The sequence below is a fragment of the Myotis nattereri genome (assembly GCF_964212035.1).
Source record: "Myotis nattereri genome assembly, chromosome: 4".
Taxonomy (NCBI): Eukaryota; Metazoa; Chordata; class Mammalia; order Chiroptera; family Vespertilionidae; genus Myotis; species Myotis nattereri.
The window spans coordinates 105,531,252-105,553,028 of record NC_138079.1 but is presented as its reverse complement, the minus strand read 5'-3'; the positions used below and the strand labels follow the sequence as shown (position 1 = coordinate 105,553,028).

The 21,777-nt window shown below is 50.7% G+C and overlaps 1 protein-coding gene and 1 pseudogene across 2 annotated transcripts; one reads left to right on the top strand and one right to left on the bottom strand.

Annotated features, from left to right (window-relative positions):
* Positions 1–4,106: 4,106 nt before the first annotated feature.
* Positions 4,107–5,047, bottom strand: LOC308518651 (ubiquitin-conjugating enzyme E2 L3-like; annotated as a pseudogene). The gene has a single exon. The product of its transcript is annotated as a ubiquitin-conjugating enzyme E2 L3-like (transcript).
* A 14,456-nt stretch (positions 5,048–19,503) lies between these two features.
* On the top strand, positions 19,504–20,784 carry SPN (sialophorin; the record flags this gene model as incomplete). The annotated part of the gene is made up of 1 exon (XM_081089574.1): positions 19,504–20,784. One exon carries the CDS (start codon positions 19,504–19,506, stop codon positions 20,782–20,784), a length of 1,281 nt encoding a protein of 426 aa, XP_080945700.1.
* Positions 20,785–21,777: the final 993 nt, after the last annotated feature.

Here is a 21,777-nt window from a genome sequence, read left to right as displayed (position 1 = left end):
TCTCCCTTACCTCCCCCCACTCCAGGCTCCAGCCTGTTCCAGAGCAGGGCAGCTCATTTCACTTCTCCAGGCTGGGCCAGTGATGCCTTTCTCTTCTCTGACGCCCTGGGGAAGGAAGGCCAGTTAAGGTGTCTGTTGTGACTTAGCTCTAGGCCTCCTTTTCCTAAAGGCTTCGTGGCTCCGCCCCACTTCCCAGCTGGCTCTTCATTTCTCCCACTGCGCCCAGACGCACAGATGTCTGACAGCAACGAGCATTTTCTCCTGGTCTGTCGCCACCAGTTAGCCTGAGACGGGTCAGTGGTGATGAAGGAATAGGGAATGAGCCAATTCATCCCTGGTTCTGTGCCAGGGGGACAGCCCCCTCCTGAGCCAGGCTAGAGAGTGGGGGCCTCTGGGGCTGTCTGTCTTTGCTGCCCCAGGAAAGATGAGTGATCTGGGTGGGCGGTGTACAGGTGTCTAGACCCAAGGGTCTCTCAAAGGGCAGGACAGAGGAGTCATCAGGGACAAATTCGTAGGAGGGGTTCAAGATCAAAACTGCAGATGTCACTGCATCTGGGACCCCAGACCCGCTGAAATGCAGCTTCTAGCCTTTGGCAGCCTTTTTCCAGGAGAGTAGCAGGAGCGGGGGAGGGTGAGCTGGGCACTCCTGGTTGAGGGTCTGGGTATCACACTGCCCTGGGCACCTGGTGGGTCCCGGGGAGACCAGCACTGTGGAGGAGCCCCCAAAGGGGCTAAAATTAAAGGTTCGGGCGCCACGAAGCCGGAGGAGTTGGGGGAAGTGTTAATGCCTTTGACACATCTGCCACCCCTTCCAGACCCACCCGGCTGGCTGGATGCCTCATTGCACAGTCACGGAACCCGCCTCTCCCAGGCCTGAGACTGAGCAGCTTGTCTTCGCTTCTGCCCCCAGCTGGAGCCCACAGACACCCAGCTGGTCCTGATGCCGAGACCGGGAGGAGTTTCTCTCTCACTTCCTCCAGGAAGCTTGTCTTGGCCCCTAGATTTGAGCAAGGCCTCCTGTTATGTGGCCCCACAGGTCCTTGTACTTGGTAATCCTTATCGATGACTGCAGCAGGTTCTCTGGGAGCTGGGACCATGGGGAGCCCATATACCCCCAGCACTGAGTGTCACACTTAGTGCATAGCAGATGTTCAATAACTATTTGCTGAAAAGGGTTTAGAAGGGCTATTTAGAGCTCTCCAGTCTCAGCAGATGGCCCAAGGGAGGAGATTGAAACGGGAGTACAAAGGAATCACAACAAATTTAGTTGGGACACAAGGGGGCTCAACAAGACTCCTCTTGTTCCAGATGTCATGAACTCTGAGCCCAGCCCACGTTTCCAACTTTGTCTCCCGGTTGGTTTGTTTTTTAAAAATATATTTTTATTGATTTCAGAGAGGAGAGGAGTGAGAGAGAGATAGAAACATCAATGATGAGAATCATTGATCGGCTGCCTCCTGCACGCCCCCTAATGGGGATTGAGCCCACAACCTGGGCATGTGCCTGACCGGAAATCAAACTGTGACTTGCTGGTTCATAGATGCTCAACCACTGAGCAATACTAGCCGGGCCTAAAAAACGTCTTAAAGTAATTGTTTTCAGTAGCAAAAGTCTTTTTTAAAATTTATTTTTATTTTTCTTTCAAAATAATAGTGCACATAGGTTTAAAAATTCAGATAGCATTCCATGGTATAAGCAAATGAAAAATAGCAATGCCCTGCACTCCCCCTTACGAATCTCATTCCTGTAGAACCGTCCTGACTCCTTTTAGTTGTTTCTACTGATGTTTACCTCCAAATGTCTAATAACATCACTTTTTAAAAATTTCATTATTTTTTAAAATATGTTTTATTGATTTTAGAGAGAGAGAAAGGGAGAGGGAGATAAACATCAATGTGAGAGAGAAACATTGATTGGTTGCCTCTTGCACGCTCCCTACTGGGGATTGAGCTGGCAACCTTTTGGTGCATAGGACCATGCTCAACCGATCAACCAACTGAGCCACACTGGCCAGGGCTCAATGAATTTTTAAATTCACAGAGCTCTACAGCATAACCACACTTAATTGTAGGACATTTGTATCACCTCAAAAAGAAACCCCAAATCCCATTTCTTTCCTACCTCCCAGGCCCTGACAATCACCAATCTATTTCTGTTTTTATGGATTTTCCTTTTTTGAACATTTGAAATGAATGGAATCATACATACAATATGTGGTCCTATATGACGGCTTCTTCCACTTGCCAAAATGTTTTCAAGGTTCACCCATCTTAAAGCATGTGTCACTACTCATTTCTTATTAAAGCTGAATAATATTCCATTCATCAGTTGATGGACATGTGGGTTGTTTCTGCTTTTGGGCAATTGTAAATAATGAGAGGACCAGTGTACAGATTCATGCATGGGTGGGATCCCTCAGCCTGGCCTGTGTTCTCTTGCAATCTGGGACTCCTTGGGGGATGTCGGACTGCTGGGTTTCAGACTGATCCCCAAGGGATGTAGCAGTGCCAAAGTGGCAGGCAGCCGGGGAGGAGCCAGGGCTGGGCACAGCTCCTCTGCCCTCATCCCAGCCTACTGTGCCAGCTGCTGCTGCTGCTGCTGCCGCCACCTGCCACTGCTGCCAGCAGCACTGCCACGGAGGGGAGGCGGGAAAGGCTCCTGCCACCACCACAGCTGCACTCCCAGCTGTGAGCCCGGCTTCTGGCTGAGTGGTGCTCCCGCTGTGGGAGTGCACTGACCACCAGGGGGCAGCTCCTGCTTTGAGCATCTGCCCCCTGGTGGTCAGTGCATGTCATACTGACCGGTTGACCAGTCGTTCAGTCATAATGGTTGCTTAGACTTTTATACATATACTAGAGGCCTGTTGCACGAAGAGATTCATGCAATAGGCCTTCCTTTCCCCTGGCTGCTGTCACCGGTTTGCCTCCGGAACCCAGGGCCCAGGCCTTCACTCTGGCCGAGTTCTGGCCGGAGCCGGCCCCGGAAATGTCAGGCCTCACTGCTTCGCCGGCCCCCGGAAACGTCAGGCCTCGCTGCTCTGCCGGCCCCGGAAACATCAGGCTTCACTCCACCGCTTGGAGCCTACGTATGCAAATTAACCGCCATCTTTGTTGGCGGTTAATTTGCATATCACGCTGATTAGCCCATGGGAGGCATAGCGAAGGTATGGTCAATTACCATGTTTGTCTATTATTAGATAGGATAGGTGCTTTGTGAACAAGTTTTTGCATGTGTATAAGCTTTTGTTTTTTTTAATTCTAAGGTGAATTTTTATTTCTACAAAAAAAGGCAGTCAAAACAATGTAAAACACAGGTAAAGGGCATTACTGAGTGAGCTCCACGTGGAGCCTGACTCTGCAAAGGCTGTGCGTCAGGGGGAGAAAGGCCGTCTTGTTCCTGGGCTGGCCTGGCCGGCTGCTTCGAAGGAAGAGGCCAGCAGGGCATCCGTGACCCCGGACTGGTCTGGCTCTGGTTGAGTCCTGCCAGTACCAACCCTGCAAGGGTCAAACCGTGCTGATGAGGGCTGGGTGGGGCTGCTGCTCTGAGGAGGTGGAGAATGAGCACATTCGGATGGAGCTGGCTGACTGGTGAGTGTGGAATTTCAAGTGGACATTCTGGGTTTAGTGTTGTCTGTAACGACCAGCGCATCTTCTAAAATGGCTGCAGGGAGGGGCGTAACACTTTGACCTCAGGGGCCTCTAACTGATGAGAAGTTTCTGGAACAAGTGCAGTGTCCTCTGGCTGGCTGCCCCCTCCCCCTGGGTGGCCACAGACCTGATATTGCAGGGTCTCCCCAGCGGGCGGGCCTCGCACAGGCATCAGGGCTGCCATTTACGCAGTGTTATTGTGGTAACGGTGGCCAGATTTTTACATAAGAGGTGGGCCTCCCTTTCCACAGTTTCTTGGGGGTGTTTCTGGTGGTGGCGGTTTGCTTGTTTTTAAAATTTAAAAAAAGGATGTTATAAATTGGAATCAGAATAACTTGAATGAACTCCCACACTGGGCAGTGCAACATGGGAGAAGAGAAGCCACGGGACCAAACAGAGCTGTCTCTTCTCCTTTGTGGAGGAGATGGGGTCTAGGTCTGGAAAAGCGAAAGAGTGAGAAGTAAACTGAATACAAGAAAGTGGGCGTTGAAAGGGCATGGGAAGAAAGGGAACCACAACCTTTTATTTTAAACCTTAAGGTCTAGCCCTGGCTGGTTTGGCTCAGTGGATAGAGCATTGGCCTGTGGGATAAAGGGTCCCGGGTTCAATTCCGGCCAAGGGCACCTGCCTGGGTTGTGGGCTCGATCCCCAGTGGGGGCCACGCAGGAGGCAGATGATCAATGATTCTCATCATTGATGTTTTTTATCTCTCTGTCCCTCTCCCTTCCTCTCTGAAATCAATAAAATATATTTTAAAAAAAGAAAGAGTATCTTTAAAAAAAGAAAAAAAAAGAAAGAAAACTGTAGAAAGTTAGTAACTGCCACAAGCAAACGCCAGGCGGTGGCCAGTGCCAGTTTTCAGAGCCCTGCTTCGCGGGGTGTCTGAGTGCACAGCTCGGGTCTCTGCTCACACTCGCGGAATCGATCGCCGCAGGCTTTAGCCCACAGGTCGCTGTCCCCCATATTTCTGCGTAAACGCCAGCATTCTCACAGGAGCTTGTACGGTCCTTGGGGTATTCTTCAGCTAGGTCAGCCCGAAGCAGGTGCTCAGGCTGGGTGGTTGTTCAGTGCTATGAGAGACTGGATTACTTACTTGGTCAGCTTTGGTTGCTGGCTTCCTGTTTTCAGCACTAATTCCTGGCAGACAGACCTGCCCCTTTTCATCGGTGCTGGGGTGATAGATTTTTGTTTTAAATGGGGTCTTCGGTGGTTTGAATGGGTATTCTGCTGGGAAGTTGATTTCCATTCTGCAGGCCCCCTAATCCGATGGAGGTTTTCAGGGACAATAAGCCTTTGCCAAGTCAACAAATTAGCTTCATCAACCTGGATGTTATGGAGGTTTTCATTCCAAATGTTCAGGTTTTTTAAAGCTCCTTCATCAGCCTCCTGCTGGCCGCCATCTTGGATCTGGTCTGTGTGTAAGTTTTTATGTTTTCATTTATTTTGAGTATATACCTAAGAGTGGAATTGTTGGGTCATGTGGTTATGTCCGTATGATTAAAACATTTAGTATTTTGAGGAACTGCCAACTTCTTCTCCAAAGTGGCTGCACCATTACATGTTTCAGTTCACAGTGTATAAGGTGTTTTTTTTTTTTTTAATTTAAATGTATTTATTGAAAGCTCCACCACGATCAATAGAGTGTCAGTGCCACCTTCATAAATAAAAGGAAGCTGATGAACGTATCCCTTTAAAAGTCTGGGAACTTTGTCCACCTGCCCTGAGCCCAAGGCCTGCTCCCTAGAAGCAGGGAAATCAGCACGTGTCCCAGAGGCATGCGACCATCCTGGCACCACCTGAGACTGTCTTCCTGGCACAAACGGACTGGAAGAGAATGGAAAGGGAGCCCCTGTTTTACTCTTTGTGCTAAGTGCAGGCCCGATACTACCTACAAACATCTCAAGAGAATGAGGGTGTCCACCTGGTATTTGGGTGCATCATGCTCAACACAATGTGGGAACAGCGTTCTCTGAGCACACCTTCCAGGCACTACCAGAGCCCCCTCCCCACGTGCCTGCTCACACCAAGGCCTAGCAGCTCCCTCTCCCCTCTGCCTGCCCCCCAAACACACATCAGAGATCACTGCTGACTCAGGCAGATGAGCCCACCAGCGGAGTCCACGCCACTGAGCAGCATGAGCAGGAAGAGGGGCAGGAGGGGTCAAGGCTCCGTGGTGTGGTTGCCGAGATGCCACTGGGGAAAGCCCATGTCCACCAGTTGCTGGTTGAGGTCATTAAAGGGGGACTAAGCAGCACCCAGTCTGGCCCCGCCCCCGCCCAGCTTCGAAAGGCCAGGACCCCCAGGGGCACAGGGGCCCCAGTTGAGAATGCTCAGTTGAGAGATGCTACCTTGTGGCAGAGTAGAGGTCCTCATGCGGGGGTCATTGTCCTGCTTGATTTCCCCATTGGCCAAGATCTGCACCGTCCTCCCAGGGGCTCTGCCTCCCTTCCCTCCGACCACAGAAAGCCTGCAGGGGCGGCTCCCGGGCCTCTCGGCTCCCAGGCCACTTCCTAAACATGGTGTCTTGAATGCCCATTAGAATAGTTGGGGACCAATGATGGTTAAACTGGATTTCCAAATATGTAAACCAGACAGAAGTGCCTTGGCTCTGATGGATGTGGGGGTATGTGCCAGTTAATTCCAGCAACAAACAGAATCCGACTCTGGAGCAGTGCTGTCCAATAGAACCTTCAGTAATGACTGCAATTTTCATATCTGCAGTTAAATTCTCTCAGTAGTCCAGATTATAGCCATGGGCCGAATTGGATTGATAGAAGCCTACATAGACCGCTGTGGAGGGGTACAAGATCTGGACTAGGACCTGGTTTTTATTTTATTTTATATATATATTTTTTATTTTGAGAATATGTTCATTAAAGCCAGGAATAGTGCAACAAGGAAGGGCTTAGGGTAGAAGGAGCAGCAGGAGAGAGAAGGCAGGGCTGCTTTGGCTTTAGAAATGCCATGGGAAAGAAGCGAGCCAATGTGGCTGCTGCCAGCTCAGTGACAGTCAGAGAAAAGGGGGCCTTGGGGACAGGGCCAGGGGCTTGGCCTGGGAGGGGCTGCCCCTGCCCATTGCTCCCCTGGTTGCAAGTCTCGTGGGACCCTTAGAGTTTGGGAGATGCAGGCCTAGGAAGGAAGAAGGGGAGGGAAAGGCGAAGGCATGCTCCCAGGAGCGCACACTGGGACCTGGCTTGGAATCCTGATTCTACCTCCTACCAGCGGGGTGGTCTTAGGTAAGTCATGAATGTCTCTGAGCCACCACGGAGTGTGGAGTAGCACCCACATCAGCGCTGGTTCTCTTGTCTTAATCAACACTCACTCTTGTGAACTCCTCCAGACGCATGGCTTTAAACACCGTCCCCCAAATTTGCATTTCGAAATCTCCACTTGAATGTCTAATAGGCATCTCAAATTTAGCATGTCCCCCGATGAACTCTTTATCTTCTCCCCAAACCCGCTCCACCCCAGCCTTCCCTTATTAGAAAACAACCGTTCTTTTCTGACAGTTGATCAGACCAGAGACATTGGTGTTGTCTTTTAATCTCTCTCTCCCATATGTTAAAAAACCCTGTTGGTTCTACCTCGAAAGTATTCGGCAACCGACCACTTCTCTCCACATCGCCTATCATCCTGATTCAGACCCCGTCATCTCTCACCAGGTCCCCTGCAGGAGCCTCCTCACTGGCCTCTGCCCCCACCTTCGTCCCCACAACCTGTCGCACCCGTCGCGTCCAGAAGGGACCGTTTCAAAGGCGAAGCCCTGCAACAGCTCTCCATGGCCTCAGAGCAAAAGCCCTCAGGATCACCTCCACTAGCCTGGTTCTGTTTCCTCTGTGGCCTCCCTTTCCCGTCTTCTCCGTCCTGTGCCCTGTTCCAGCCCCACGGGCCCCCTTGGGGGTTTCTAGAACATGCCAGGCATGGTCCCATTTTAGGGCCTCTGACTTGGCTTTGTCCTCTGGTGTAATTCCCTTCCCCAGGGATTTCGTGGTTGGCTCCCTCACTTCCTCAGGTTTCTGCGTTACGTTCCTCCATCATACTTAACATTACATATCTGTGCAGACTCTCGTCTCCTTTCCAGAGACGGTCACCGGCAGGAGGACAGATGACTGGCATTTTCTTTGCTTCATTCCTGTCTCATATGCCTGACAAGTAGTGATCAACAGAATCTGTGGAATAAATGAACAGATTCAACAATGCTGTGAGGTAAATCTGTTATTCTCATTTTATTTCACTTTTTAAAATATTTTTAGAGAGAGAGAGAGAGAGAGAGAGAGAGAAACATGGATGTGAGAGTGGTACATTGATTGGCTACCTCCTGCATGCCTCCCACCAGGGACTGACCTGGAAACCCAGGCACATGCCTTGACCGGGAATTGAACTGGCAACCTTTTGGTGCCCTGGATGATGCTTAACCAACTGAACCACTCAGGTCAGGAAAACGGAGACTCAGAAAGGTGCCCAAGTGCACACAGTTGAGGACTGGTAGGGTCACCTTCGGGCTAGCCAGTCAGACTCCAAGGCCCAGGCTCTTGCTCATGACAGATGCATTGCCCATTGGCTGTTACATACATGACATCAACCCGTAAAAAGTCTGTTCTTACATAAAAATCAATTTTAGAAGTGAGTGCCAAGAGAACGCTGACTCCTTTTTGACTAAAACAACTCATCATGCAAATTGTTCCTTTTGGGGTTAACCCAGAGAGCTCAGCCAAATGTGAAGCTGGTCACTCTATTAGCCCTTTCTTCCACTTGATTTTTTTCTCTCGTTTTTATTAACCTTATCATCTACATTCTTTTTTTAAATTAATCTTTATTGTTGAGATTATTACAGATGTCTCTCCTTTTTCCTCCCATAGCTCCCCTCCACCGGGTTCCCACCCACTCCTACCCGCTGAAGGGGCCCACTCGCACCTGCTGATGGCGTGGAGCAATTGGGGCCGGCCCCAGCAGCGGGTGTGAGCAGGGCCGCGGCCATTGGTGAGTGTGAGTGGTGGCTGCTGTCCTGATCACCCCTCAGGAGTAGGGGTAGGTGGAGAAGCCCTCGGGGCGATCGGGCCAGCAGCCGCCACTCACACCTGCTGACAGCGCCGAGCAAGGGAACTGGCTCCAGGCATTGGCAATGGGTGTGAGCGGCGGCTCCGGTGCAGCCGCGGGTGCTAACAGGGCCGGCACCAGCAGCAGGTGCAAGTGCCAGGTGGGACCGCAGTGTGTGGGAGCAAAAAATTTTCAGTAACCACCAGAGGCTCCTCCCAATGACAGCAACTGGCGCCCCACCTTGGTCTGGCACCCCTGCTCACCTTTTCCACTATCCCACCACCGTGGACGCCCACCATGTTCTGCACACGCCCCCTGGTGGTCAGTGCACATCATAGCAACTGGTTGTTCAGTTGTTCCACTATTTTGGTCTATTTGCATATTAGCGTTTTATATATATAGATAAGCTCATGCCCCGATCAAAACAATTGAGAAGAAAGGTGGGTTTGAATGAGTCTCCTGTGTGTGACCCCATGCACTTGGTGTTCTAGGTCTAGGAGCAGTGGGGCAGGGAGGGGAACCAGAGGGAAATAGTTTTCAGCATGGCATTTGTTAGAATGCCTCTCTTGGATTGGTCCAGAGCCAGTGGTGTGGGCGACTTCTTTGAGAAGCACAGCAATTCAAATTTTATAATAAGGAATCTGGAGCTCAGATGTGCCACTCTTCTTTCTAGGAGGCTCCAGTCTAGAGGTTTACTCCCAAGTATGACTTTAGATGGCTTTTATCCACAGGAGTGGCAGCTAGAGAGATGGCCCAAGCTCTGAAGACACTGGCCCAGGCTGCCCACGGAGTGGCTGCATCAACGAGTGACCCCGCAGCTGCGCACGCCATGTTAGATTCTGCTCGAGATGTGATGGAGGGCTCGGCCATGCTCATCCAAGAAGCCAAGCAGGCCCTGATTGCTCCTGGAGATGTGGAGAGTCAGCAGAGGCCGGCCCAGGTGAGGCCCGGAATGGTGGTCATCACTAAAGTGGAGGTGTTAGCAGGCTCCCCTCTGGGCATTCTTCTTCTGGTGTGAACACTTACTCAGTGGGTGTTTTCAGGACCTTCCAAAGTGCCATAACAATGCTGCCCTTACCTACATAATACTTACTTTTGAAAAAAAATAGTTTGTTTTTTTTTTTTTTATTGATTTCAGAAAGAGAAAGGGAGAGGGAGAGAGAGAGAGATAGAAATATCAGAGATGAGACCACCCAGCAGGAGCTACAGAGAGATCTGCAGATTCCTCCTCTTTGTATCAGGGTTGAAAGTGCCCAGATGAGGCCCAACTGTGAAGCAAGGCAGGCTGGTGCTGGTGCTGGGGCCGGTGCCAGTTTTTGGGGCCTTTTATTGATGGGTTTGCAGCTCCCTGAACCAGCTGCAGCTTGTTTGACAGAGTTTTCACCTGAGAAAGGACAGACCATTCTATGCAAAAGCTGCTGTGCCCAGGTTGGGTGGGGTTGTAAATTGGGTCGGGTGAGGTCTCAGGGAATCACCAGGGCAGAGCAAACAGAAATGGCTGCCCGTCATCCCTGCACAGAGGAGGTCCCAGCATGGGAACAATGACCAAATTTTAAAATTGATTTGAGAGAGAGAGAGAGAGAGAGAGAGAGAGAGAGAGAGAAACATCAATTTTTTGTTCCACTTATTCATGCATTCATTGGTCGATTGGCCTATCAGGATGATGCCCTAACCAACTGAGCTACCCTGCCAGGGCTGTTCTTTGTTCACTTTCTAATTGAGATATAATTGACATATAATATTATATTAGTTTCAATTGTACAGCATAATGATTTGATATTTGTATATATTGTGAAATGATCACCACATGAATCTAGTTAACATCCATTGCCACACAGTTACGATTTTTTTTTTTTTTTTTTGTGATGAGAAATTTTAGGATCTACTCTCTTAGCAACTTTCAAATAAATATACAATACAGCATTGTTAACGATAGTCAGTGTGCTGTACATTACATCACCAGGACTGGTTTATTTTATACCTAGAAGTTTGTACCCTTTGACCCCCTCCCCCCATTTTGTCCAGCCCACCTTTGGCAACCACCAATCTGTTCTCTGTATCTGAGTTTGGTTTTTTGTTTTGTCTGCTTTTTAGATTCCACATCCAAGTGAGATCAGACAGAATTTGTCTCTCTCTCTCTGACATATATCACTTAGCATAATGCCCTCCAGATCCATCCATGTTGTTGTAATGACAAGGTTGCCTTACTCTATTTGGCCAAATAATATTCATTGTATACATGTGCACCATATTTTCTTTATTCGTTGATCTATTGATGGACACCTGTGTTGCTTTCAGATCTTGCCTATTGGAAATAATGCTGCAATGAACGTAGGGTACAGATATATTTTTGAATTAGTGCTTTCCGTTCCTTTAGATAAATACCCAGAAGTTGAATTGCTGAGTCAGATGGTAGTTTTTAGCTTTTTGAGGAACCTCCTTGCTGCTTTTCATAAAGGCTGCACGAATTTACATTCCCACCAACAGTGCCCAGGGTTTCATTTTCTTCACATCCTCTCCAGCACTTGTAGTTTCTCGTCCTTTTGACAATAGCCATTCCAATACGTGGGAGGTGATACCTGATGATGATTTCGAGTTGTATTTCCCTGATGATTAGTGATATTGAGCACTTTTTTCATGTATCTCTTCACTATCTGTATGTCTTTTTCAGAAAAATATCTATTCAGATCCTGTGCCCATTTTAAAATAGTTTGTTTCTTTGTCATTAAGTTGTATGAGTTGTTTATATATTTTGGATATTAACCCCTTATCAGATATATGATTGAATTTTTTTCTTGCATTTTATAGGCTGCTTTTTCGTTTTGATTGCTTCCTTTGCCGTGAAGAAGCTTTTTAGTTTGTTGTAGTTCCATTTGTTTATTTTTGCTCTTGTTGCCTTTGCTTTTTTTTTCATTGTTGTTGTTAATCCTCACTCAATGATATTTTTCCCCCCTGATTTCTAGAGAGAGTGGAAGGGAGGGAGGAGGAGGGAGGGAGGGAAAGAGAGAGAGAGAGAGAGACAGAGAGAGACAGAGAGAGAGAGAGAACGAGAGAGAGAGATCACTTGAGAGAGACATATTGATTGGCTGTCTTCCACAACCAACTGGAGCTGGTGAACCTGCAAATGAGGTACATGTCCTCGACCCCCTTGACTGGGAATCGAACCCAAGACCCTTCCATCCGTGGGCCGACCCTCGAACCACAGAGCCAAACTGGCCAGGGTTGTTGCCTTTGCTTTTGGTGCTAAATCTGAAAACCACCAAGACTGATGTCAAGGAGCTTACCCCGACGTTTTCTTCTAAGATTTTTATATTTAAGTATTTTATCCATATTGAGTTGGTTTTTGTGTATGGTGTAAGACAAGGGTCTGTTTTCATTCTTTTTTATGCAAGTCTTTAGTTTTCCCAGAACAATTCATTGAAAAGACTATCCTTTACCCATTTGTATAGTCTGGCTTCTTTGTCATAAGTTAATAGACTGTTTGTGTGTGGGTTTACTTCTAGGCTCTCTCTTCTGTTCCATTGTTTTAGTGTCTGACTGTATGTCTATACTATACTGTTTTGATTACTACAGCTTTGTAATATAGTTTAAAATCAGGACGCATGATGCCTTCATCTTGGTTCTTATGGAAGATTATTTTGACTACTTGGGATCTTTTATGCCACCATATGCTTTTAGGATTGCTTGTTCTATTTCTGTGAAAAATACCATTGGCTTTAAAAAAAAATCCTCACCCAATGATATATTTTTTAATTTATTTCAGAGAGAGAGCAAGAGGGGGTGGTCAGTGAGTCAAATGCTCATCTATTGAGCTGGAATCCAGTCGGTGATGGCGGGCACAATGGATCTATCAAGAAATAACAGCCTTGGCTGGGTGGCTCAGTGGTCGGAGCATCATCCTGTACACCAAAGGGTTGCAGGTTTGATTCCCCAGTCATGGCACATACCTAGGTTGCAGGTTTGATCCCTGGTAGTGTCCAGGAGGCAACCGATCTCTCTCTCTCTCTCTCTCCTCTTTCTCTCTCTCTCTCTCTCTCAACACTAATAAGCATATCCTTGGGTGAAGATTAAAAAAAAAGAAAAGAGCCCTAACCGGTTTGGCTCAGTGGATAGAGCATTGGCCTGCGGACTGAAGGGTCCCAGGTTTGATTCCCGTCAAGGGCATGTACCTTGGTTGCGGGCACATCCCCAGTAGGGGGTGTGCAGGAGGCAGCTGATCAATCTTTCTTTCTCATAGATGTTTCTCACTCTCTATCCCTCTCCCTTCCTCTCTGTCAAAAATCAATAAAATATTTAAAAAAAAAAAGAAAAAGAAAAGAAAAGAAATAGCAGAACAAGCATATTCTGCTTTAAGTATATGGATCCTCCAGGAGAACTGAGACTAGAATAGGTCAGAAGGATTTTAACACGCGGTTTCTTTCCAGGACCACAGCTTGGAAGGGAAGAGAGAAGAGCATTGCCATTCATGAGAAACCTTTGTGCTTATAACGTGCGTTACTTTGACAAAAACTAAGAAATCAAGTGCATTGGCCTTGCCATCCTCTCTCTGGAGAGGGCGGTGGATGGGAGGAAAGGGCCCCAGGCTTTGAAACAAACGCAAACCCTGTAGCACTGGGTCGACCTGGAGGCTCAGGGCGGCGGCTCAGGAAAATGTTAAAAGATATTAGATGATCAGTTTGTTATTAAAGGAAAGAACTCAGCAACAGCCCGTTGGGAGAGATTCGCAGGGCAGGGCATGGACGGTGCAGAGCGCCCCCCTCTCCCAGTGCGCCGCCCTCCCCAAATCGCCACCGTCACCGTCACCGACGCAGAAGCTCCCGCTCTGCCGTTAACATCTGTCTACGTTCTCTCCGTTGCTATCATTTGTGTTGTTGTTATTATTATTATTTTGTGGAACGATTTAAGAGGAAGTTGCTGCTTGGTGCACCTTCACTCCTACATACTTCAAATACATATTTCCTGTGAACTAGGACATTCTTTTTCATAACCGCAACATGCTTGTCAAGTTAAGGAACGTTGATGCTAAGTCAATCCTATTGTCTACTTTAAGCCCGTGTTTGAATTTTGCCATTATCCCCGGGGCGTCCTTTGCGTTCTACCCCTCCCCCATCCCAGATCTGCTTCGGAATCCCACATGCATTTAGTTGTCACACATCTCTCCTCTTTTAAGGCCTGGAAGAAGGTCTCAGGCTTTCTTAGTCCTTCCTGACACTGACCATTTTGAAGAGTAGAGGGCAATTATTTTCTAAAATAACCCTTAATTTGGATTGGCGTGATATTTCTTTTAAATTTATTTATTGATTGATTTTGAGAGAGAGAGAGAAAGAGAGAGAGGAGGAGAGAGAGAGAAACTGTTTTGTTGTTCCACTTGGTTATGCATTCATTGGTTGATCCTTGTATGTGCCCTGACCCTTGGTGTATCAGGATGGCATTCTTTGTTTAAAAAAAAAAATACATTTTTATTGATTTCAGAGAGGAAGGGAGAGGGAGAGAGAGAGAGAAACATCAGTGATGAGAGAGAATCATTGACTGGCTGCCTTCTGCACACCCCCATTGGGGATCGAGCCTGCAACCTGGGCACGTGCCCCTGACCAGAACCAAACCTGGGACCCTTCGGGCCACAGGCCGATGCTCTAACCACCCAGGGCAGGATGACATTCTTAACCACCTGAGCCGGCCAGGGCAGCTTGATACTTCTTTACCATTAGACTCAGGTTATGTGTTTTCTGCTGGGGCTACCACAGAGGTGGCACTGTGCCCCTCTCAGCCCTCATCTCTGGAGCCAGCACATGTCGGCTTGCCTCATTACTGGTGATGTTAACTTGGATCCCGTGGTTAAGATTTCTCCACCTAAAGTTGCATACTCGTCCTCGGGATGGACACATACCTTGTGAGGGGTACTGTAAGACTAAAATTACCCTATCCTGGTATGCGACACCCCTTGCCGCCCCGACTTCCCCCCATGGTTCTAACACCCGTCCTTACCTGAATCAGTTATCACGGTGGCTGTAACGTGGGCATTTTAAGCTCTATGTTCCTTCTTTAATGATGAGTTGGCTTTCTTAGTGCAAAAGAGCTCCCCTACTCGCCTTCCTCCCTTCGGCTCCCCCTCGTCCTTGGCTCTGCATCTCTAATATTTCCAGAATTGGTATGAGCTCTGGGTCCTTCCTTCATTCAGTGAGCACCGCCCTTCCTCATCTTGATGCATAACTGTCCCTGCTTTGCCAGAGGGAGCTCCCTCAGCTGGTTCCGTGTCCTCCCCACAGGTTACCGTCATCCTGTGAGTGCCTCCTGCTTTCTAAGCGCAGGATGTTCCAGGCGCACCTGGTGCTTTGCCTGCCCCGCGTCGGAATCAGCCACTGCCCAGGAGCCCTGGCCCCTTTGAAGGAGACGGGTATCCAGAAGCCAAGATCCGGTGTCAGGCGCTTGGCCCTGTTTTGAAGGTAGAGAAAACAGAATTTACAGATGGATTGAATGAAGGTATAAGAGGAGAAGGGTCCCTATTCCCTTTAGCTTTTTACTTTTTTTATTATTATTTTATATATATATATATATATATATATATATATTTTTTATTGATTTCTTACAGAGAGGAAGGGAGAGGGATAGAGAGTTAGAAACATCGGTGAAAGAGAAACATCGATCAGTTGCCTCCTGCACACTCCCTACTGGGGATGTGCCCGGCAACCAAGGTACATGCCCCTGACCGGAATCGAACCCGGGACCCTTGAGTCCCCAGGCCAACGCTATATCCATTGAGCCAAACCAGCCAGGGCCCCTTTAGCTCTTTAGACATTGCTTCCCTGAAGTCTTCCTAGACACTCCCTAAGGCTGAATCTAGCCTCTATTTCAGCAAGTTTTCTATCATGTGAACTTTATACACAGCATGTCTCTAAGCGCAGCATGGTACCTGTCAGACTCTGGCGCTGCCCTGGAGATTCTCACTCTTGGCCTTGGGCCCTTCAGCCGACCTGGTTTTGAAGCTCAGCTCTAGCACTTGTTGGTTGTCTGAACCTGGACAAGTCTGTTAACTGGTTTCTCAGTTTCTTCCTCTGCAAGTTAGGGTAATAACATGTGCCTCATAAATGCTATGTGAGTGTAAAGTGCTTGGCAGTGAGCCCGGCCCATTCTAGCTGCCTACGGGAGCTTACTTAACCTCCCCCACCTTGTTTCCTCACCCGTGAAATGGGCTTGCACCCAGCTGGTATATATGTATTTTTTTAAAGGGCTTGCTGTGAGGAACGGCTGGAATCCTGCATAGAGATTTGTACCTGAAAAACTTGTGACTACCAGAATTTTCTAAGAGTATTTCTAAAGCCCTGCCCTTTTGTGACGCCCTGGGGCCACCGCCCGGTTCATATTCCATCCCCTCTCTCTCCACCCCGGGGTCCGCAGGCTGTGCTGCCAGGTCTCGTTCCCTGAGTGCTTCAGGCTGGACGCATCTACATCGTCTCAGGCTTCCCCGAACTGGGGCCCCACATGGAGCCTGGGGAACATACACTTTTGTCAGCAGCAATTGGGTCGGAATGACAATTTTGCCAAAAATGAATTTTGCATCCTGGCTGGTTTTTCTCAGTGGTTAGAGCGTCGGCCCTCAGACTGAAGGGTCGTGGGTTCGATTCCCGGGCAAGGGCACGAACCCTGGTTGGAGGTTTCCCGGCCCTGGTAGAGGCGCATGCTGGAGGCAGTCAATCGATGTGTCTCTCTCACATCCATGTTTCTCTCTCTTTCTCCCCCCACTCCTCCCTGCCTCCCTCTCTCTGGAAATCAATGGGGAAAATATCCTGGGGTGAAGATTAAAAATAGATAGATAGATAAATTTTGCTTTAGTGATTTTTTTTTAAAGATTGGAAAATTTGGGAATCTTTGTGCAGTCTTCCAAACATCTTTATTTTTTTAGAGTTAAAAACATTTTTTCAACATCCTATTACTTTGCAGCCAATTATTTCTACTTTTCTGTTTGCAGTAGCAAAATGTTGCAGCAACCTAAAGGTCCAACAATGGAATGGTTTCCTTCTTTCCTTTCTCCCTCCCTTCTCACCTTCCTTCCTTCCTCCCTTTTTCCCTCCTCTCCCCTCCCCTGTTTCCCTCCCTTCCTCTCTCCTTCTTTCATTAGTTCAGTAAAAAAAGAAAAGTACAGAACAGTGTATGTAATGAAATCCTCCTATATAATAAAAGCCTAATATGCAAATTGTTCGACTGGGAGTTCAACTGCTTGCTATGACGTGTGCTGACCACCAGGGGATGGTGCGGAACATGACGGTGTCGTCGATGTGGTGCTGGTAGCCAGCAACAGTGAAGGCGCTGCTGACTCTGATGGGCCCCGATGATGGGAGCACTACTGTGGTGGGATGGTGGAGCAGGTGAGCGGGTGGCACCAGGCCAAGGTGGGTGCGAGTGGGGGGCCCGATTGCCCCACCAATCGCCCCACAGACAGCGACCAGCAGTGGAGGTGGGGGGAGGGGTTGCCACCTGGCTCCCAGGTACTGAGGTAGAGAGCAGGGGGCCCAGCCCTGACTGATTGTCCTGCAGGCAGGGTGGTGGAGCAGGTGAGGGGATGGTGCCAGGCCATGGCGGGGTGCCAGATGGGGCTGTGGGGCTGTGAGGCTGGGGGCATGAGCTGGGGCCCGATCCCCGCAGGCCACCCTGAGGGACCCCACCCATGAATGAATTTGGGCACCAAGCCTCTAGTCTAAAATAATGAAACTAAAGGCCTGGTGCATGAAAATTCAGCCCAGCCTGCCCCCTCTCACAGTCCAGGAGCCCTCAGGGGTGGGAGGCGACCCGGTGATCAGGGGAAGGCGAAGCTCCATCACACCTCTGCTGCTGCCACTGCCGGCAGCGCAAGCCTTGGCTGGCTTGGTTACCTGAGCCTCGGGTGGCCCTGGGTGGCTGGAGGGCTGAGGGGACTGGGCACCGCCATCTTGTGGCTGTGGGCGCTGCCATTTTTGAGGGCGGGGCAGTCAATTAGCACCTTCCCTCCTTATTGGCTGTAGGCCGCCATCTTTGCAACGGTGTGAGGGTCAATTAGCATATCCCCTCTTTATTAGCTAGGATACTGAATGCGTAAAGGCTTTGTTAGGAATGTTACCTGCTGGTGGTGAATGGAGCCTTCCCAGTTTGCGCTCTCCTGGCTGCTGGAGAGGCATCCCACCCGCTGTGGCCCTGAGCTTCCCGCAGCGCCGGCTGGTGTGTGGCAGGCAAAGTCCTGGCCACCCCATAGCAGGCCACTTCTCAGGTTTGAGTTTGCAGTGAGGAACTCTAAGGGGCAAAGTAATGTCTCCTGTAAGGACAAGAGCAGACTTCCTTACCGCCTGCTTGGAAAGAGAAATTCCTCAACTGTGGGGCAAGCCCCTTCGTGCCCCGCTGTGGGCCTTGGGGGCGAGGGGAGCGGGTTACCACATAATGCCTGCTGCTCGTTGTGCGGCGACTATTGAGCTCCTGTGTCTCTGACCCAGGCGTCTCGGTCTTGGCGTCAGACTCGCGCATTAGTGAGCCTGTGAGTGGGGCAGGACCCAGGCCTGACACTGGCCTGTTTCACCTATATGTACATCTATTGCTTTTACAGTTTTTATGTTTTTAGAAAGAAGGCAAAAAACAAAACCATACACACAGCAAAAGTCAGAGCTTACAAATTAGGGGAAAATCAGAAAACAGCAACCATCCAAAGAAGAAAATAACGAGCCCTCCTCGTACCTGTCCTCAGAGACTTGGTTGGCACCTCAGCAGATCTCCCCAGACTGCTCTTTCCACAGGGAGTGCCACGTGTGTGCCAGGCCTCTACCAGAGTCAGACCATGGCCTGTGCAGTGCTTGCAGCTGCCTTGACTTAGCTACGCAGCCGCACGGGGCCACTGTGGCAGCCCTCCGGCTTCTGGAGAAGCAGTCGGGGGCTCCCCAGGGATCCGTGCAGCCTGCAAAGGCTTTCTTTGCCCCCAGCACAGTCAGGGGCTTCCTCTTGCCTCTGGTACTTCCTGGATTCTGGCCTAACAGCTTGGGGACCACAAATGCAAAGGAAACCACCCTCCCCTCCCATTTCCTCCCCTGCACCCCCTAGTTCTTAAGTGCAGGTTCCCATCACCCCGGGTCTGACCCCCTTCCTTATCCCAGCTTAACCTCTTGCTGTCCCATTTCCCGCCCATTTCCCTGCTAAGATGGAGGACTCCCGACCCCAGATTCCCCGTCCCACCCCAGCTCGGACCCCAGAGCCCCTGCACCACCTCAGACTCCGGAAAGAATAAGTGATGCCGCTCTGGTCACAAGGCAGCAGTGGGAACAGGGTGGGTGGGGCAGGATGCTGGGGTGGGGTGGGGTGGGTGGAGCCAGGGCCACTTCCTTTCCCCTTGGGGCCCCTGTCCGCCCAGTCCTACCCCAGCTTCAGGAGGAGTTGGAGCAGCCTGGCCCCAGGCCTGGGCCTTTATCACGTGAGCTGGTAAGGGGGTGGGACTCGGTGGGGCGGGGGTCTCATCACACCTGGGAATGCGCCTATGGCTCGGAAAGACCTGACAAATGGAGGGAAAAGAGGATCAGGAGCCACTGGGGCTGAAGAGGGTCAGGGGAGGCCGGGAGGGGTGGCCGTTGCTGCTTGCAAGCTGCTATGGCCTGAGGGGGCCTAGGGGATAGAGTTGATGGAGGAGCTCCCAGCATCTGTTCCCTTGTTGTTTCTGATAATAGTAAAAGGAAGGGTGGAAAAAGCCGTTAAGCCTCAGGTTAGGCCTGGCAGTTGGCAGGGAAGTCGGCAGGAGGAAGAGCCTGGCCAGGTCCTACCACCAGCCTCTCATGGGTTCCATTTCTCCACCCTCAGGTCCCAACTCCTGCTCATGTCTGTTGTCATGGAAATGACCCTGCTTCTCCTCTTCTTTGGGGGTCTGTGGGCCCAGGAGGTGGACACAGAGTCTCCGGGGATGTCTGCACCCAGACAGCCCTCTTCTTCTTTGGTCTCAAACATCTCTGAGGCCTCAAACCTTGACTCTGAGGCCTCTGATCAGGCAACAACAAGGGTCCCTGAGGGAAATGGCGGTGCTGGGCACCCGGCCTCCCTGCCTTCCTCAGCTCCACATGAGGCGTCCTCTCCTGAGACGGCCACGGCTGCCAGCGTTGGCCTCTTTATAACTGATCCAATAGCCACCCAAGAAGTTCCCACCGGGAAGTTATCAGCGTTCCAGGAAATCTCCAATGCAACCAGTGATCCTACTGTCCCAGCAATGACTACTCTGGGACTCCACACTACAGCTGGTGAAACCACGGCAACCAGCTCTCTGGAGACCTCCAGTGGGACGTTGGCGAGTAAACCTCCTGTCACCATGACAACTAACTCTCTGGAGCCCTCCAGTGGGACCAGTGGACTCCCTGTCACCATGACAACCAGCTCTCTGGAGCCCTCCAGTGGGACCAGTGGACTCCCTGTCACCATGACAACTAGCTCTTTGGAGACCTCTGATGTGACCAGTGAACCCCCTATCACCATAGCAACTAGCTCTCCGGAGACCTCCAATGGGACCAGTGGACGCCCTGTCACCATGGCAACCAGCTCTCTGGAGACTCCCAAGGAGGCCAGTGGCTCGCCCAGCTTTGGGGTAAATATACTCATGACTACCCCAGGGATCTCCACAAACAAAGGCAGTGGGCCTTCCCAAAGTTCAGATCAGAAGACAGGTAACACCCTGGTGGTGGCTGTGCTCGTGGCCCTGCTGGCGGTCATCATCCTCCTGGCACTCATCCTGCTGTGGCGCCGGCGGCAGAAGCGGAGGACGGGGGCTCTGACGCTAAACAGAGGTGGGAAGCGCAACGGGGTGGCAGATGCCTGGGCTGGGCCAGCCCGAGTGTCTGATGAAGAGGCTGTGATAACAGCAGCAGGAGTGTCTGGTGGTGACAAGGGCTCCGGGGCCCCAGAAGGCGAGGGTTCTGGCCGTCGGCCCACACTCACCACTTTCTTTGGTAGACGGAAGTCTCGCCAGGGCTCCTTGGCACTGGAGGAGCTAAAGGCGGAGTCAGCCGCCAGCCTGAAGGGGGAGGAAGAGCCACTGGTGGGCAGTGAGGATGAGGCTGTGGAGGCCCCCGCTTCTGACGGGCCGGTAGCGGGAGATGTGGAGGTCCCTTAGTGCTTGTGAATAACAAGTGTGGAGGTCAGAATCACTCCTAGCTTTCGGCACCCTCCTATCATCGCTTCCCACCTCATCAGCACCCAGCGTTCGCACCCAGCATCTTCACTCTGAATCCTCATCTAGCTTCTGAACCCTGGACTTTCCAGCTCCGCACCCAACACCAGCACCTCCACCCAGCGCCCCAACCCCGCAGGAGGCCAGGGCCTGCACCCACTGAAGGCGCAGAGACTGAATGAATGAAACTTCCTCACCAGCCCTACTTCTCTCCATCACCTGTCCTCCACGTTTTGTCTTTGAAACCAGATGCTGAGTCTCTATGATGCCAATTTCCTTGACCTATGATTGCTCAGAGGGCTCCCCAGGGACACCAGAGTCTGGGAAGAAGGAAATGACAAGCCAGCAACTTCCGCCTAGGATTACTCTGTAAAGCACATTTGGCCCGTAGGTTAGGACAGCCACTGGGTCGACCCACGAAACTCCTTTAACTCGTGCTCTGCAGGGCCAGCCTGGAGCGGTGCCATCTGGCTGTGCTCTCAGGTGTGCCTGGTGCACACCTGGCCTCGAGCTGGCCCCTGGCTCAAGCCACCACTCCCTCCCTCACGATGGACGGAGGCAGCCAAAGGCTTCAGCGATCCCTCCTCCCGGGCAGAGGTGGGAAGAGCTCCTGGGCGGGTGGAGTCCTCGGAAGCCCCAGCGCCCGGGGGTCCACTCATGGGTGTGGTTCGTGTGCAGGAGGCAGGATGCGGTGGCTGTGGAGGGCAGTGGTGCGTACAGAGGGCGTGAGGGAGGGCAGGAAGGGTTCCGGGGCTGAGGACATGCCAGCTGCTGAGAACGTCTGCGCCCTCCTCTGCTCAGATCGGGTGGAGGTAGGAAAGGGCCAGGGAGAGAATGCTGGGCTTGATGGGAAGAGGGCCCGTGTGACCCCAGCCCGGGTCTTCGGCCCAGCTGCTCGCCCCCCTCACAGCCTCCCCTGCCCGGGAGCTAGGGGAG